At 35.9% G+C, this 16,286-nt stretch overlaps 1 protein-coding gene across 1 annotated transcript in view; it reads right to left on the bottom strand.

Moving 5' to 3' along the window:
- Positions 1–231: 231 nt before the first annotated feature.
- The window catches only part of PPP1CB (protein phosphatase 1 catalytic subunit beta), a 50,082-nt gene continuing 34,027 nt past the window's right edge, over positions 232–16,286 (bottom strand). Inside the window, exons 8-9 of the mRNA XM_039474149.2 lie at positions 12,316–12,450; positions 232–3,988 (exon numbers count right to left, since the gene is read on the bottom strand). Of these exons, the coding sequence (XP_039330083.1) occupies positions 3,884–3,988; positions 12,316–12,450 (240 nt within the window). The 3' untranslated portion in view covers positions 232–3,883. The remainder of the gene's footprint in view (positions 3,989–12,315; positions 12,451–16,286) is intronic.

The following is a 16,286-nucleotide window of genomic DNA, read 5'->3' as shown; positions in this document are numbered from 1 at the left end:
CACCTTTTTGCATGTAACAACTGAAAGGAATGCTGAACCTATTAGCCTCAGGCAGTCAGTTTATTCTCTCTCCCTTAAATACACACACACACACACACACACCCCCTTCCTACCCGCACTCCCTGTTCACTTGCTTTCTACCCTATATACTCCAATTTGGTGTTATATTATTTCATAATCACATAAGCTAGCAAAGATCTTTAAGAGGAAAGAAACAAAGATTTATGGTCATTTTTGTAAAAATAAGGTTTAATAAAACATAGGCAATCTGCATGAGAAGGCAAATTACAATGAAAAACTTAAAAAGCTATTAAGTCAACCAATGTAGAAGGTAGTGGTTGAAGAAAACAAGCTTTGACTTTTAAGTAATTTCCTAACCAGGGGAATTTATTTAGAAATTCTGGCTTTCAAATGTACAGGTAAACTTCAATTTAACAGATCAAAATTGTTTACACTAAGTTTCACTTAGTATCTAAGTATCCAATCACAATTGTATCTGTTTCACTTTTGTTGAAGAAACATAAAGACAATTAAAACTCTAGGTGTATACTTACACGGAACTAGTTTATTTCCTATTTAACTGTTGATCATTGTGTAAAGTCTGTTGTCCCGATTTTTAGATGTTTTAAGAAATTATAAAACATTAAGATCTACTAGGAAGAGGGACAGCCTACTTCTTTACTAAGCGATACCACTAGTACAGTCAGGCTTGTATTAAGTCTCCTCTCAGGTGCAGCTTTGATTTAGGCATGGAACCACAAGGAAAACAGGAAGTAGATTTCATTAGGGAGCAACAGCAAATTCAACCTGACCATTTTCCTACTGTTAACACGTTTTCAGCATAAAGATGTAAAAAAAATTCTTTTTAGTTCAAAAGTTATGGTTGCCATGGAGACAAAAAGAATATACCTGAATTTATAAACTGAGACATATTTCAGCTCCTTGGCTTAAAATAATACATATTTATATTCTTAAGAGACATACCTCAAGATGTTCCTTGCTTTGTCTTGAATAAAAATTTTTTTGAAAAGCATATGCTTCTCCTGAATACACTCATACTTCAAATTTACCACCTATTTTAAGCTTTAAAATTCTTCTTGCCAGCATTTTTCAGTTAAAAAGAAACTTCATGAATGTTTAGGTATTTTTTTTTTTTTTTTACAATAAAGGGATATGGCAGCATGGATACTGAGTAGTTGGCTAGGCTCTAATATCTGATGACTCAATGCTTTGCACAAACCAGTCTTAGTGATGATTAAAATTTGTCCCTGGGCAAAATTAAAGCAAAGAATGTTAAAACTTCAAATGAAAGGATTCACTATAGTTGATTCTTTCAAGAATAGAAACTGACCATAACCTTGCTTTATAATCCATGTGATATACCACATTATAAAAGGTATCTACTGTGTTTCTTGATTTCTGAATGTTGTAACAACTGGGTTAAATTGTATACAAAAAAAATCACTAACCTTAGAAAATCAGAGGGAAGAACGATATAAATTAGTGACACTGGAATTACAGAATAATTTTCTCCTAAGAAACAAAGTTTTATTTATTTCAAGTAGCATTACCAAGCAAATATTTGTAAAGAACACATTTTTATGACTGGAGGCTGTTTAAGTGGTTTTAAGAGTGCTTGAATAATTTTTAAACATGATAAATTTCCACCCTTTAAATTTAATGACTAATATTAATTAGCTTAAGTAGTGATTATTTTTTCACAGTCTTTAAAAGATTCCTATTAACCAACATACTTAATCTTGACCTGGATGAATTTATAAAAGCCAGACAATGGGATGCAGACTAATGTGGTTTAACTAACACTGAGATTAATCGACACTGCCCTTTTTCCCTTGCCAAAGGCTTATTTTCTAGACCTGCTTCACTATGACTACTAAAAGAGCACAACTAAAATTTTATTAGAAATTGCTCAACTTACACACTCGAATCAGGAAGTTAATTAAATCACCTCAGATAAAAGCCAGTGTGACCTAACCTAACACATCATATGCAGATCATGAACACTTTCAGAAATGAATCATTTTAATATACATCAAGGACATAGTAACTGCGAATAAAATGTGTGTTTAAATGTCTCACTGTAAGAAAAAAAAAATCAGTCAGGCTTCATATCAATTAGACAACTTTTACTAAATGAGAAAACTACATTTAAAATGTGTTTTAAAACAAAATGGAATTAGAAAAAAAGACATATGCATTTTAAAGAACTTTTGCACTGTGCTAAAAATGAAATATCTCTTGCAGTAAGTAATACAATGCGCCAATTCATAAAATGTAAGTTAACAGGTTTCTCAATTTAACATTTTCAAAGATGATATTAAGGTCAAAAATGTCACATCTATGGTAGCACATACAGAAGGGCATTATAGATATGATGTCCATCCCTGTGCAGCTTACAAATTTGACAATGCTCAATAAAAGCTTTTAGAAACACATCCAATAGCGTCATAGCCAAAGAATCACAAATCTGTGTCCTGTAAGTTCTCTCCTTCTAAGATCTTTATGTTAACTTTTCAACTCATTGCCATTTGTTAATACTAACCCTTAAAAAAAGAGAGAATAGGAAAAGAAAGGCTGCAATAAACTCTTGATCAGGTACAGAAATTATTGCTACTATAGTTCACTACAAAGCATGTCTATACAATATCATATGACCTTTGATTATGAAAAATCAGAATAAAAATCTTTAGTGACAAAAGCCTTACAATCGTATACAACATTCACATGGCAATATTAGACAGTTAAGCACCCAATACCCATAGTTGACAAAATGTCCCACTGACCAGCATTCTTATTTAAATACATCCTTCGTATAGAGGGAGAAAAAAGAGATAGTGTCAGCTTTCCAAGGCTTGTCAAAAAAGGATTCTCATGTACTGTGGATCTAAAAACAAACAACAACAACAGTAACAAAAACTCAAAAAAAAAAAAAAAAAAAAAAACCCAATGTAGGTGAAGGTGTTACCAGGAAGTTAAGCATGCCAAAAGGTGTTCCGTGCGAATTAAAACCTAAAGCCAAGGTACCACATAATCACATTACCAACTAGTTGGGTAATACTATATGAGCCTTATCTTAAAGTTAAATGAAATGCTACTGCACAATAGAGCATCAATAAGTTAAAAATTAGAGTGCACAAATCCAAATCAGTGGCAATTTCGATATAAAGCAATATATTCACTATCAGCTGTAAAGTTTGCCCAGTCAAACTGTATGATTAAAATCACTGGATTGGACAGTGTGCGTATTTTATTTTTTTAAAAACAATCAATCTCTAAAATTCCTTTTTAATGTAATGAGGCATAAGTTTTCTTAGTAAGATTAAACAGGTATCTAAGTAGATAAGCAAGGGAAAGTAATAGTTGGTGAATGTCTTTAAAGCTCTTCCCATATTTCACTTTTAAAAATGTTTACGGAAAAAAATTAGAAGTATTTGCCATTATTCTAGCGAAAAAAAACGAACAAACAAAAACAAAACAAGCTCAAAATAATTAAACAACCAAGCAACACTAAAACCACATTACACAGATGGATCATCATGCTTTCATCTGGTTTAACTATCACATCTAGTTTAACTGGGATGCTTTTCAACTTTAAAAATTGTGATACGTGAAGATGTAACTTTAATGGATAATTTTGAATTTGGATTTAACTTTGTTGACTATAACAGAGTATACTTATTACAATACAGTGTAGCACATCTTTCTATTAGAAAAAAATTTAAGATCCTTTACCCGTCTCCTTAAGTTAAAGGTGTGACATCATAAAGGGTGTCAAATGGCTGGATGGTTTTACAGTGCACACTTATATATTATGAAGTATGTCCTTAACAAATCTGATGGTTTCTTTACAGAATTCCTTTCTTCACCTTTTCTTCGGCGGATTAGCTGTTCGAGGTGGAGTGACAGGACGTCCTGAATTCAGTCCACCATACTGGTACTTAGCTTTCTTTTCAGACGGTTTCAATATCTTAAAGTAAATTATTAACAAACAACATTATTCTTTCAAGTACATATGTTTAAGAAAATTGTTACAATTGTTTTTTCAATAAATGGCATAAATTGCAAAAGTGCAATAAAAATGTAGAACACCAAAGTTCCATAAACATTTCTTAGGTTTAAATAGTGTCCAAATGTCTGAACTCTGTTGTCACTCCACTCATATTTTATTTCTTTATTTTTAATTTTTATTATGTTTTTTGAGACGGAGTCTCACTCTGTCACCCAGGCTGGAGTGCAGTGGCAGGACCTCGGCTCACTGCAACCTCCGCCTCCTGGGTTCAAACAATTTGCCTGCCTCAGCCTCCCGAGTAGCTTGAATTACAGGCACCCACCACCACACCCGGCTAATGTTTGTATTTTTAGTAGAGATGGGGTTTTCCTATGTTGGTTAGACTGGTCTCGAACTCCTGACCTCGTGATTTGCCCACCTCAGCCCACCGCGCCTGACCTCCATCCACTGTCTAATCCTTAGATTTAAGTAAAAAACTTTTTCAAATTAGTTTTATCTCTGTTGTGAGTAAAGAACACTGGTTTAAGAGTCAGAAGATCTATGTTGTCATCTTAATTCTGATATATTAAAATTTAGGAGGGCAATTAACCTACAAGTCACAAACTCTTCAGATCTCATTATTTACATATAAATTGATCTTTTTATTTTAAAATAGCTTTATTGATATAAATCTAATTTTAGAACATTTCTGTCACCCTAAAGAGAAAGCTTGTTGCCATCGGCAGTCACTCCCTATTCCTGCTCTTCACATGTCCCCAAACCCTCCAATTCTAAGCAACCACAAATCTACTTTGTCTCTACGGAACTGCCTATTCTGGACATTTCATATAACTGATATCATATAATATGTGGTCTTTTGTGATTGGCTTCTTTTGCTTAGGGTTTCAAAACCAGTTTTGAAGTATCAGCACTTCACTCCTTTTTATTGCTGAGTTGTATATTGTACAATCCATTGTATGGATGTACCACATTTTATTTATCCATTCTGTAGCTGATGGACATTTGAATTGTGTCAATTTTTCAGTTATAAGGAATAATGCTGTTATGCACATTTATGTAACAGCTTTTGTGTCAACATGTTTTCATATATCTTGGGTATATACCTAGAGGTATTACTGCTGCATCATATGAGAACTCTATTTCCACCATTAATGTATGAAAATTCTATGCCTCCAAATCCTTGCAAAAACTTGTTACTGTATGCCTTTTTTTTTTATCATACTCATTCTGGTGGATATACATAGAGGTTTAACCTACATTATACATAAAAAAAGTCTTGATTTTCCAAAAATAAAACAGTATAGAAAGATTTACAAAGTATTTAAGTATTTAGAACATAATAGTGCCTCAGTGAAAAGAATATATTAATCCAACACCACTATGACAACTACTGGAAGGATAAGGTATGGGTACTATATTTAATTTGTAAATCAGCAATCAACCATTTACCATTCAACTGTACTAACTGATGGTAACAGTATTATATGACAATAAGAAAGAGGAATAGGAAAGCCCCAGTGCATTTTAACAGAAATATGGCGTGTGCACATCAAAGATATAGAATAGCCTTTGCAAAAGCTATTGCAAAAGTACTGAAGCTGTTGTAATCAGTAAACAAGAATTATTTGTAGTAGCACACTAAAGCTAAAACTGGCCTATTTTTAAGATGTAAATGTTGAAACCAAAAGTTGGTTCTTCAAAAGAATAAACTAGATAGACTGCTATTTAGATTAATGACGAGAAGATCCAAATAAGCATAATCTGAAATTACAAAGGTGACATTACAACCAACCCCACAGACATACAAAATATCTTGAGATTATAAACACCTCTGTGCACACAAACTAGAAAACCTAGAAGAAATGAATAAATTCAAAGACAACACACATGACCTCCCAAGAAATGAACAGATTCATAGAAACACACATGACCTGAACAGAAAAATAACAAGTTCCAAAACTGAATCAGTAATAAAAACCCTATAAACCAAAAAAAGCCTTGGACCAGAAAGATTCACAGATGAATTCTATTAGATGCACAAAGAGCTAGTACCAATCCTACTGAAACTATTTTAAACAATCCAGGAAGAAGTCCTCACTAACTCGTCTATGAAAGCAGCATCACTCTAATACCAAAATCCAGCAGAAGCACAATGAAAAAAGAAAACCTCAGGCCAATATCCCTCATGAACACAGATGCAAAACAGTAAACGAAATACCAAGAAACTGAATTCAGCAACACATCAAGCAACACTTGATTAACTTACCACAATCAAGAAGGTTTTATTCCTGGGTGCAAGGTTTCAACATATGCAAATCAACAAAAGTGATTCACCATATAAACAAAATTAAAAACAAACACCATATGATCATCTCAGTAGATGCAGAAAGGCTTTCAATATAATTCAACATTCTTTCAGGTGAAAAACATTCAACAAATTAGGTATCAAAGGAACATACCTCAAAACAGTAAGAGCCATCTATGATAAACAGCCAACATCATACTGAAAAGGGAAAAGCTAGAAGCATTCCCCTTGAGAACTGAAACAAGAGACAAGGATGACCATTCTCACCACTCCTATTCAACAGACTGCTGAAAGTCCCTGCCAGAGTAATCAGGCAAGATAAAAAAAAATAGAAGGCATCTCTTTACTTCAAACAACTCTATGCACATAAACCAGTAAATCTAGAAGAAATGGATAAATTCCTGGACACTTACACCCTCCCAAGACTAAACCAGGAAGAAGTTGAATCTCTGAATAGGCCAATTAACAAGGTCTGAAGTAAAGGTAGCAATTAATAGTCGACCAACCAAAAAAAGTCTAGGTCCAGACAGGTTCACAGCCCAATTCTACCAGATGTACACAGAGGAACTGGCACAATTCCTTCTGAAATTATTCCAAACAATACAAAAAGAGGGAATCCTTCCTAACTCATTTTATGAGACCAACATCATCCTGATACCAAAACCTGGCAGAGATACAACTAAAAAGAAAATTTTAGGCCAATATCCATGATGAATATCGATGCAAAAATCTTCAATAGAATACTGGCAAACCGAATGCAACAGCACATCAAAAAGCTTATCCATTATAACCAAGCAGGCTTCATCCTGGGGATGCAAGGCTGGTTCAACATATGCAAGTCTATAAACGTAATTCACCACATAAACAAAACCAAAGACAAAAACCACATGATTATCTCAATTGATGCAGAGAAGGCCTCTGACAAAGTTCAACAGCCCTTTATGCTAAAAACCCTCCATCAACTAGGTATTGGTGGAACGTATCTCAAAATAATAAAAGCTATTTACAACAAACCCACAGCCAATATCATACTGAATGGGCAAAAACTGGAAGCATTCCCTTTGAAATCTGGCACTAGACAAGGATGCCCTCTCACCACTCCTCTTCAATATAGTATTGGAAGTTCCAGCCAGAGCAATCAGGCAAGAAAAATAAAGGTATTCAATTAGGAAAGGAGGAAGTCAAACTGTCTCTATTTGCAGATGACATGACTGTATATTTAGAAGACCCCAGTGTCTCAGCCAAAAATCCCCTGAAACTGATAAGCAACTTCAGCAAAGTCTCAGGATACAAAATCAATGTGCAAAAATCACACACATTCCTATACACCAATAACAGACTTAAAGAGAGCCAAATCACGAACGAACTGCTATTCACAACTGCTACAAAGAGAATAAAATACCTAGGAATACAACTAACAAAAGACATAAAGGACCTCTTCAAGGAGAACTACAAATCACTGCTTAAGGAAATAAGAGAGGACACAAACAGATGGAAAAACATTCCATGCTCATGGTTAGGAAGAATCAGTATCATGAAAATGGCCATACTGCCCCAAGCAATTTATACATTCAATGCTATCCCCATCAAACTCCCCATTGACCTCCTTCAGAGAACTGGAAAAACCCACCTTAAACTTCACATGGAACCAAAAAAGAGCCTGCATAGCCAAGATAATCCTAAGCAAAAGGAACAAAGCTGAAGGTGTCACACTATATGACTTCAAACTATATTACAAGGCTACGGTAATCAAAACAGCATGGGACTGGTACTAAAACAGAGATATAGACCAACAGAACAGAACAGAGGCCTTGGAAATCACACCACACATTTACAACCATCTGATCTTTGACAAACCTGACAAAAGCAATGGGGAAAGGAATCCCTGTTTAATAAATGGTGTTGGGAAAACTGGCTAGCCATGTGTAGAAAGATGAAACTGGACCCCTTCCTTATACCTTATACAAAAATTAATTCCAGATGGATTAAATATTTAAAGATAAGACCCAACACCATAAAAACCCTAGAGGAAAACCTAGGCAATACCATTCAGGACATAGGCATAGGCAAGGACTTCATGACTAAAACACCAAAAGCAAAGGCAACAGAAGTCAAAATAGACAAACGGGATCTAACCAAACTTAAGAGCTTCTGCACAGCAAAAGAAACAATCATTAGAGTGAATCAGCAACAAACAGAATGGAAAAAATTTTTTGCAAGCTATCCATATGACAAACGGCTAATATCCAGAATCTACAAAGAACTACAACAAATATACAAGAAAAAAAAAAACATCAAAAAATGGGCAAAAGATATGAAAAGACACTTTTCAAAAGAAGACATTTATGTGGCCAACAAACATATAAAAAAATGCTCATCATCACTAGTTATTAGAGAAATGCAAATCAAAACCACATTGAGATACCATCTCATGCCAGTTAGAATGTCAATCATTAAAAAATCTGGAGGCAATAGATGCTGGAGAGGACGTAGAGAAATAGGAACACTTTTACACTGTTGGTGGGAGTGTAAACTAGTTCAACCATTGTGGAAGACACTGTGGTGATTCCTCAAGGATCTAGAAATAGAAATACCATTTGATCCAGCAACTCCATTACTGGGTATATACCCAAATAATTATAAATTGATCTATTATAAAGACACACACACATGTATGTTCATTGCAGCACTGTTTACAATAGCAAAGACTTGGAATCAACCCAAATGCCCGTCAATGATAGCCTGGATAAAGAAAATATGGCACATGTATACCATGGAATACTATGCGGCCATAAAAAAGGATGAGTTCATGTCCTTTGCAGGGACATGGATGAATCTGGAAACCATCATTCTCAGCAAACTGACCCAAGAACAAAAAACCAAACACCCTATTTTCTCACTCACAAGTACGTTTTTAACAATGAGAACATATGGACACAGGAAGGGGAACATCACACACTGGGTTCTGTTGGTGGGTGGGGGAGCTAGGGGAGGGATAGCAGTGGGTGGGGAGATTGGGGAGGAATAGCATTAGGAGAAATATCTAATGTAGGTGACGGGCGGATGGAGGCAGCAAACCACCATGGCATGTGTACAGCTATGTAACAATCCTGCAAGATCTGCCCATGTACCCCAGTACTTAAAGTAAAATAAAATAATTAAAATTTAAAAAGGAAGACTTAGAAAAAAAAAAAAAAAGAAATAAAAGGCATCTCTAAAGAGAAAGAGAGGGAGATAAACTATCTTTCCTGACGATAATTCTATACATAGAAAACTCCAAAGACTCTGTCAAGATGTGCCTAGAAGTGAGAACAACTTTGATGATGTTTCTGGATACAAAATCAGTGTATAAAAACCCGTAGCATTTCTGTACACCAAAAACATACAAGCTGAGAGCCAAATTAAGAACACAACTGTATTGACAACAACTAAAAAAATAATACCTAGGAATACAGCCAACCAAGGAGGTGAAAGATCTCTAAAACTATAAAGCAATGCTGAAAGAAATCAGAAAAGATGCAAACAAATGGAAAAACCCTCCATGCTCATGGACAGAAGAATCAATATTGTTAAAATGGCCATAGTGCCCAAATTAGTTCAGAGATTCAATGCTCTATCAAACTACCAATGTCATTTTTCACAGCATTAGAAAAACTTCTCTTAAATTCATATGAAATTGAGAAAGAGCCTGAATAGCCAAAGCAATCCTAAGCAAAAAGCACAAAGCCAGAAACATCACAATACCCAACTTCAAGGTATACTACAAGGCTACAGTAACCAAAACAGCATGGTCCTGGTACCAAAACAGACATATAAACCAATGCAAAGGGATGGAGAAGCCAGAAATAAAGCTGCACATCTGATCTTTAACAAAGTCCACAATAACCAGCAATGGGAAAGAGATGCCTGTCTGATAAATGGTGCTAGGATAACTGGCTAGCCATATGCAGAAGTCTGAAACTGGACCTCTTTCACCATATACAAAAATTAACTCAAGACGGAGTAAAGATTGAAATATAAGACCTCAAACTCTAAAAACTCTCAAAGAAAACCTAGGAAATACCATTCTGCACACTGGCCTTAGGAAATAATTTACGACGAAGTCCCCAAAAGCAATTGCAACTGAAACAATGATTGACTACTGGGACCTAAATAGAAGAGCTTCTACACAGCAAAATGAAACTATCAACAGAATAAACAGACAACTTACAGAATGGGAGAAAATATACAAACTATGCATCCAACAAAGGTCTAATATCCACACTCTATAAAGAACTTAAACAGGCAAAAAACAAATAACCCCATTAAAAATGGGCAAAGGACATGAACAGACACTTCTCAAAAGAAAAAGACAAACATGCAGCCAACCAATGTATGAAAAAATGCTCACCACTAATCATTAGATAACTGTAAATTAAAGCCACAAGATACTGTCTCATACCAGAATAGCTATTAATAAAAAGTTAATAGATGTCAGCAAGGTTGTGGAGAAAAAGGAATGTTCACACATTGCTGATGGGAGTGTAAATTATTTCAACCATGGTGGTTAAGCAGTGTGTAGATTTCTCAAAGAACTTAAACAACCACCATTTGACCCAGCAATCCCACTATTTTGGGTATACACTGCAGAAGAGAAACGGAGGGGAGGGGGGAGAAGAGAGAAGAGAGAAGACAGAAGAGAGAAGAGTAATTGTTTCCAAAAAAGACAAACACAATTGCAGCACCATTCACAATAGCAAAGACATGTAATCAACCTAGATGTCCATCAGCAGTGACCTGGATAAAGAAAATGTGGTACACACATACCATGGAATACTACACAACTACAAAAAAAAAAAAGAAACCAGGTCCTTTGCAGAAACATGGATGCAGCTGGAGGCCTTTATCCAAAGTGATTTAATGCAGGAAGAGAAAATCAAATACCGCATGTTCTCACTTATAAGCAGGAACAAAACACTGGGTAAACATGGACATAAATGTGCAACCACTGAGGACTACCAGAGTGGAAAGGGTGAGAGGGGGGAGTGGAATGAAAAACTTTATGCTCACTACCTGAGAGATAAGATCATTCACACACCAAACCTCAGCAATATGTTAGTCATACATGAAACAAACCTGCACACATATCCCTTGCATCTAGTAACAGATATAAATTATAATAATTATAATGGAAGTGAGAAAACAACACCCCGTACATGGCATACAATGTGTTTCCTCAAAAAAACAAAAACAAAAACAAAAAGCACCAAACAAAAGCCTCCTAGATTGTTTTTAATTTAGAATGTCTTTAAGCACAATGGAAGACACATCCTATCTGTGCAATATTAAAAAAGAAAAACATTAAGTGACAGATAATTATGGCCAAACACTCTCTAATTTAGACAGGAATGTTGGAAAAAGTCGATGTGACTGTGGCTCACTGGATTTGATGGATACCATGTCATGTATTAAAAAAAAAAAAGAGAGGAAAAAAAAAAAGAAGAATCAGAGCATTATCAAAAAAAAAACCCCAAATGTCCCTATGACATAAATGGGTAGTTTAACATTATTCTGAAATTTTTTTTTTCTTAGGAAACCATTTCTACTTTATTTTAATCTGAGTTTGTAATTCTGTTTTCCGAGTGTCTGTTCTACCCATTTACTTTGCAAAAGAAAACAAAAGCCTAAACTATTCATGGTGTTCACATTCTTTTAGTAAGCCACTATTCAACAGGTCAAAGAGAAATTTAACCATTTAAACATCTGAATCAAGAATGATTGACATAACTTAGGTTCCCTAAAATGATCATATTTGAAATATATCAAAAATGCTGTAAACTTTGTGACTGAAAATAGAAATAGCAAATGGGTGAGTGGTAATCACTTCTGAAATAAAATGACTTTGAAAACTTGCTCAAGGAAAGTTCACAAATCTAAAAGGAATTCTGATAAAAGTTTTTATTAGATTTCTAGTTCTTATAAATTTATATTTACATCTTACCTGAAAGGAACACATCAAAGTTTCATCCACACTCATCATTCCACCAGCATTATCAAACTCGCCACAATAATTTGGGGCTGAAAACAGGGTAACCAATTGTCGTTTAGCAAAAAATTCATATCCATCTTCCACCACCTGTCAAAGGAAATATCAGAAGAAAAAATATTTAGTGGTAGGTAATTCTGAATCATCTATACTAATTAAGATTAATGGAGCTTAAGACTTGTGCCCTACTTCCCAAAAAACGACACTGTTTTGTTTTGGAAGTTGCAATTTTTATTCTTAAACATGAACATTAAAATTGGTGTGCCTTTTCTATAATGGTAACAATTAATCTTAATTGGAATCATAAATTAATCACTCCTCAAAGCTTAAAAATCATGCCATTTCCAAGGCTCCCCACGAATCAGAAATAAAATATGCTAACAGGTATAATGAGTACAGGGAGCTGGGACACTAAGTACTTTTTTTTTTAAGTTTCAAATTTATTTTAATTAATCTACATTTTTGGGAAGGATACCAAGTACTACTTTGATGAGGGCATTATAATCCAACTACAGAAATCTTAATTAAATGAGCGACAACTAGACAATGGAAGACTTTGCAAAAAGCTTTGCTTTGCTTTAAAAATATCTATCATTGTTATATGGCTATGCAATGAAAACATTACTAAGCTGAGTTTAATTTACACAGATCATGCTCCTTAAATTAACTGCCAACACTGTATTTTTATTTTTTGAGACAGAATCTTGCTCTATCACACAGTCTAGAGTGCAGTGGCATGATCGCAGCTTACTGCAACATCTGCTCCCAGATTTAAGCCATTCTCCTGTCTCAGCCTCGCAAATAGCTGGGATTACAGGCACCCACCACTAAGCCTGGTGAAGTTTTGTATTTTCAGTAGAGACGAGGTTTCATCATGTTGGCCAGACTGGTCTTGAACACCTGACCTCAGGTGATCTGCCTGCCTCGGCCAACCAAAAGTGCTGGGATTACAGGTGTAAGCCACAGTGCCCAGCCTTGATGAATTACCATTTCTAGAACCAGTTGTCAATTTCTGAGTAATTTAAACAATTTTTCTCTCAGTTCTACAAATCTGAGGTAAGCAATAATATGTAAATATTTTATATTTATTTACAGTAGGTAAGATTACTTTTAAATCTATTTTAGATATCTTTTAATTGGCAAAATTATCCTGTATCACTTGCTAATACAAAAAAGCAATTACAAAGACATTTACTTATTAAAATAACTCCTACCTCAGTACTAGGAACATGCTTCTGTTGAAATTACCTTATGGTACCATTTAGATTATTAACCTTTTCTCCTAAGACCATAGCCACCTTACCTAAACCCTGTAACCCCCGCTCAACATAGCACATGGCACTCATATTTTTAGTGTGTGTGTGTGTGTGTGTGTGTGTGTGTGTGTGTGTGTGTGTGTGTAGACAGGGTCTCGCTCTGTTGCCCAGGCTGGAGTGCAGTGGCATGATCTTGGCTCACTGCAGTCATGACTTCTTGGGGCTCAAGTGATCTTTCCACCTCAGCCTCCCGAGTAGCTGAGACCACAGGTGTGTGCCACCATGCCTGGCTAGGATTTTTGTATTTTTTTGTAGAGATGGGGTTTCAGGTTTTGCCATGTTGCCCAGGCTGGTCATGAACTCCATGTTTTTAGTTCTTGGTTTTTCAGTTTGCTTACTTTACTTGTTCATCTTTCATTAAAAAGGGGGTATTTGTAGAATTTTGGAGATAATATTTGAAAATAACACAAAAGAATTTTGGCAGTTTCTGGAAAAGAAAAGACCAAGCAAACCAGTATAGTTCAGTAACCTGATTTTTAAAAATTGTCATTTATTTCTGAAAAGAGCACTGACTAAAGACCTGTGGCTGAAAGAAACTGATTATCACGGGTCATTTTAGTTGGGAAACTTAGCAATTCTGCCCTGTTATCTAACAGAAGGCATATTTATCAAAATCATAAACACAATTTTACTGATTTAAAAAACTACTTTGCCAAAAGCAATGGATTGGGAACATGACCTCATTTCAACGAAACCACCAAGAAATCCTGCTAACTAAAAGTGGCATGTAATATATAATATGCAAAGAATGAAAAGCCAGTCATTTTTATCACGTAGGATAAAAAAAAAAGACAGTAGTAAAGTGTCACAGGGAGTAAAGCCCCAGAAAAGAAGGGAAGTACTGTGGGATAGCATATACTTAATTAAATATGCCTTTATTAATTTATTCACACTCTGTGTGCATGATACAATATGCTACAATGTCAGCCACTGTACAAAGCAATCGAAATTCAAAAACAAGTCGTAATCCCTTCCTTAGACGGTATGCAATCTAGTAGTGGAGGATATAAAAGACAACCAAAAACCCTAAACTGTATAAATGTTTTTATAATGAAAAATTTAAATATACACAAAAGTAGATCAAGAAGATTTCAATTAACTCCCATTAACTCATCACCCTGATTCAATATTTAACAGGATTTTGCTACACTTGTTTCATTTATCTTCCCCCTCCCTTTTTCTTTCTGCTGATACGATTTTAAAGCAAATCCCAGGCATGTCATTTTACCTCTACACACTTGAGTATGCATTCCTGGAAAAATACAGACAATCTTCTTACATAACAATAACGTTTATGACACAGCTAAAATAACTGATACCAGCTGGGTGCAGTGGCTCACGCTGGAAAACTCAGCTACTTGGGAGGCTGAGGCAAGAGAGTCACTTGAACCTGGGAGGCGGAGATTGTAGTGAGCTGAGATTGTGCCACTGTACTCCAGCCTGGATGACACAGTGAGACTCAGTCTCAAACAAAAAATAAAGAATTTCAAAAATAAAATAATTGATCCCTATTACTGAGTCTACAATCAAATTTTCTTTGAGACTGGCTTTCACTCCCATTGCCTGGGCTACAGTGAAATGGTGTGATCTTTACTCACTGCAACCTCCGGCTCCTGAGCTCAAGCAATTCTCCTGCCTCGGCCTCCTAAGCAAGCTGGGACTACAGGTGCATGCCATGATACCCAGCTAATTTTTGTATCTTACGTAGAGATGGGGTTTTGCCATGTTGCTCAGGCTGGTCTCCAACTCCTGGGGCTCAAATGACACCTACCTCAGTCTCACAAAGTGCTGGGATTACAGGTGTGAGCTACCACACTTGGTCAGGATCAAATTCTTCAAGGGTCTCAAATATACCTTTTTACAGTGTGGTTTGTTCTCATCAAAATCACCATTATATACAAAGGCGATAAAAAATATCAGGCTGGGCACGGTGCTTCATGCTCATGCTGGTAATTCCAGCACTCTGGGGAGGCCAAGGAGGGCAGATCACTTGAGCTCAGGAGTTTCAAGAACAGCCTGGCCAACATGATGCAACCCTGTCTCTACTAAAAATACAAAAATTATCCGGGCATGGTGGTGTGTACTTGTAATCCCAGCTGCTCCAGAGGCTGAGGCAGGAGAACCACTTGAGCCTGAGAGGTGGAGGTTGCAGTGAGCCGAGACTGTGCCACTGTACTCCAGCCTGGGTGACAGAATGAGACTCTGTCTCAAAAAAAAAAAAATCTAAATCATGTCTACAAAGCTTCTAAGAAGCACTGAAATTTTTGTTAGGCTTGCTACAAAATTTTGTATACTACAAAAATACTTCTTTTTTTTAAGACAGAGTTTCGCTCTTGTTACCCAGGCTGGAGTACAATGGCGCGATCTCGGCTCACCGCAACCTCCGCCTCCTGGGTTCAGGCAGTTCTCCTGCCACAGCCTCCTGAGTAGCTGGGATTACAGGCACGTGCCACCATGCCGAGCTGATTTTTTGTATTTTTAGTAGAGACGGGGTTTCACCATGTTGACGAGGATGGTCTCGATCTCTTGACCTCGTGATCCACCTGCCTCGGCCTCCCAAAGTGCTGGGATTACAGGCGTGAGCCACCGTGCCCGGCATTTTTTTTTTTT

This window comes from Saimiri boliviensis, chromosome 1, assembly GCF_048565385.1.
Source record: "Saimiri boliviensis isolate mSaiBol1 chromosome 1, mSaiBol1.pri, whole genome shotgun sequence".
In the NCBI taxonomy this organism is placed as follows: domain Eukaryota; kingdom Metazoa; phylum Chordata; class Mammalia; order Primates; family Cebidae; genus Saimiri; species Saimiri boliviensis.
The sequence above is the reverse complement of the archived record's forward strand: the minus strand, read 5'-3'. Positions and strand labels throughout refer to the sequence as shown.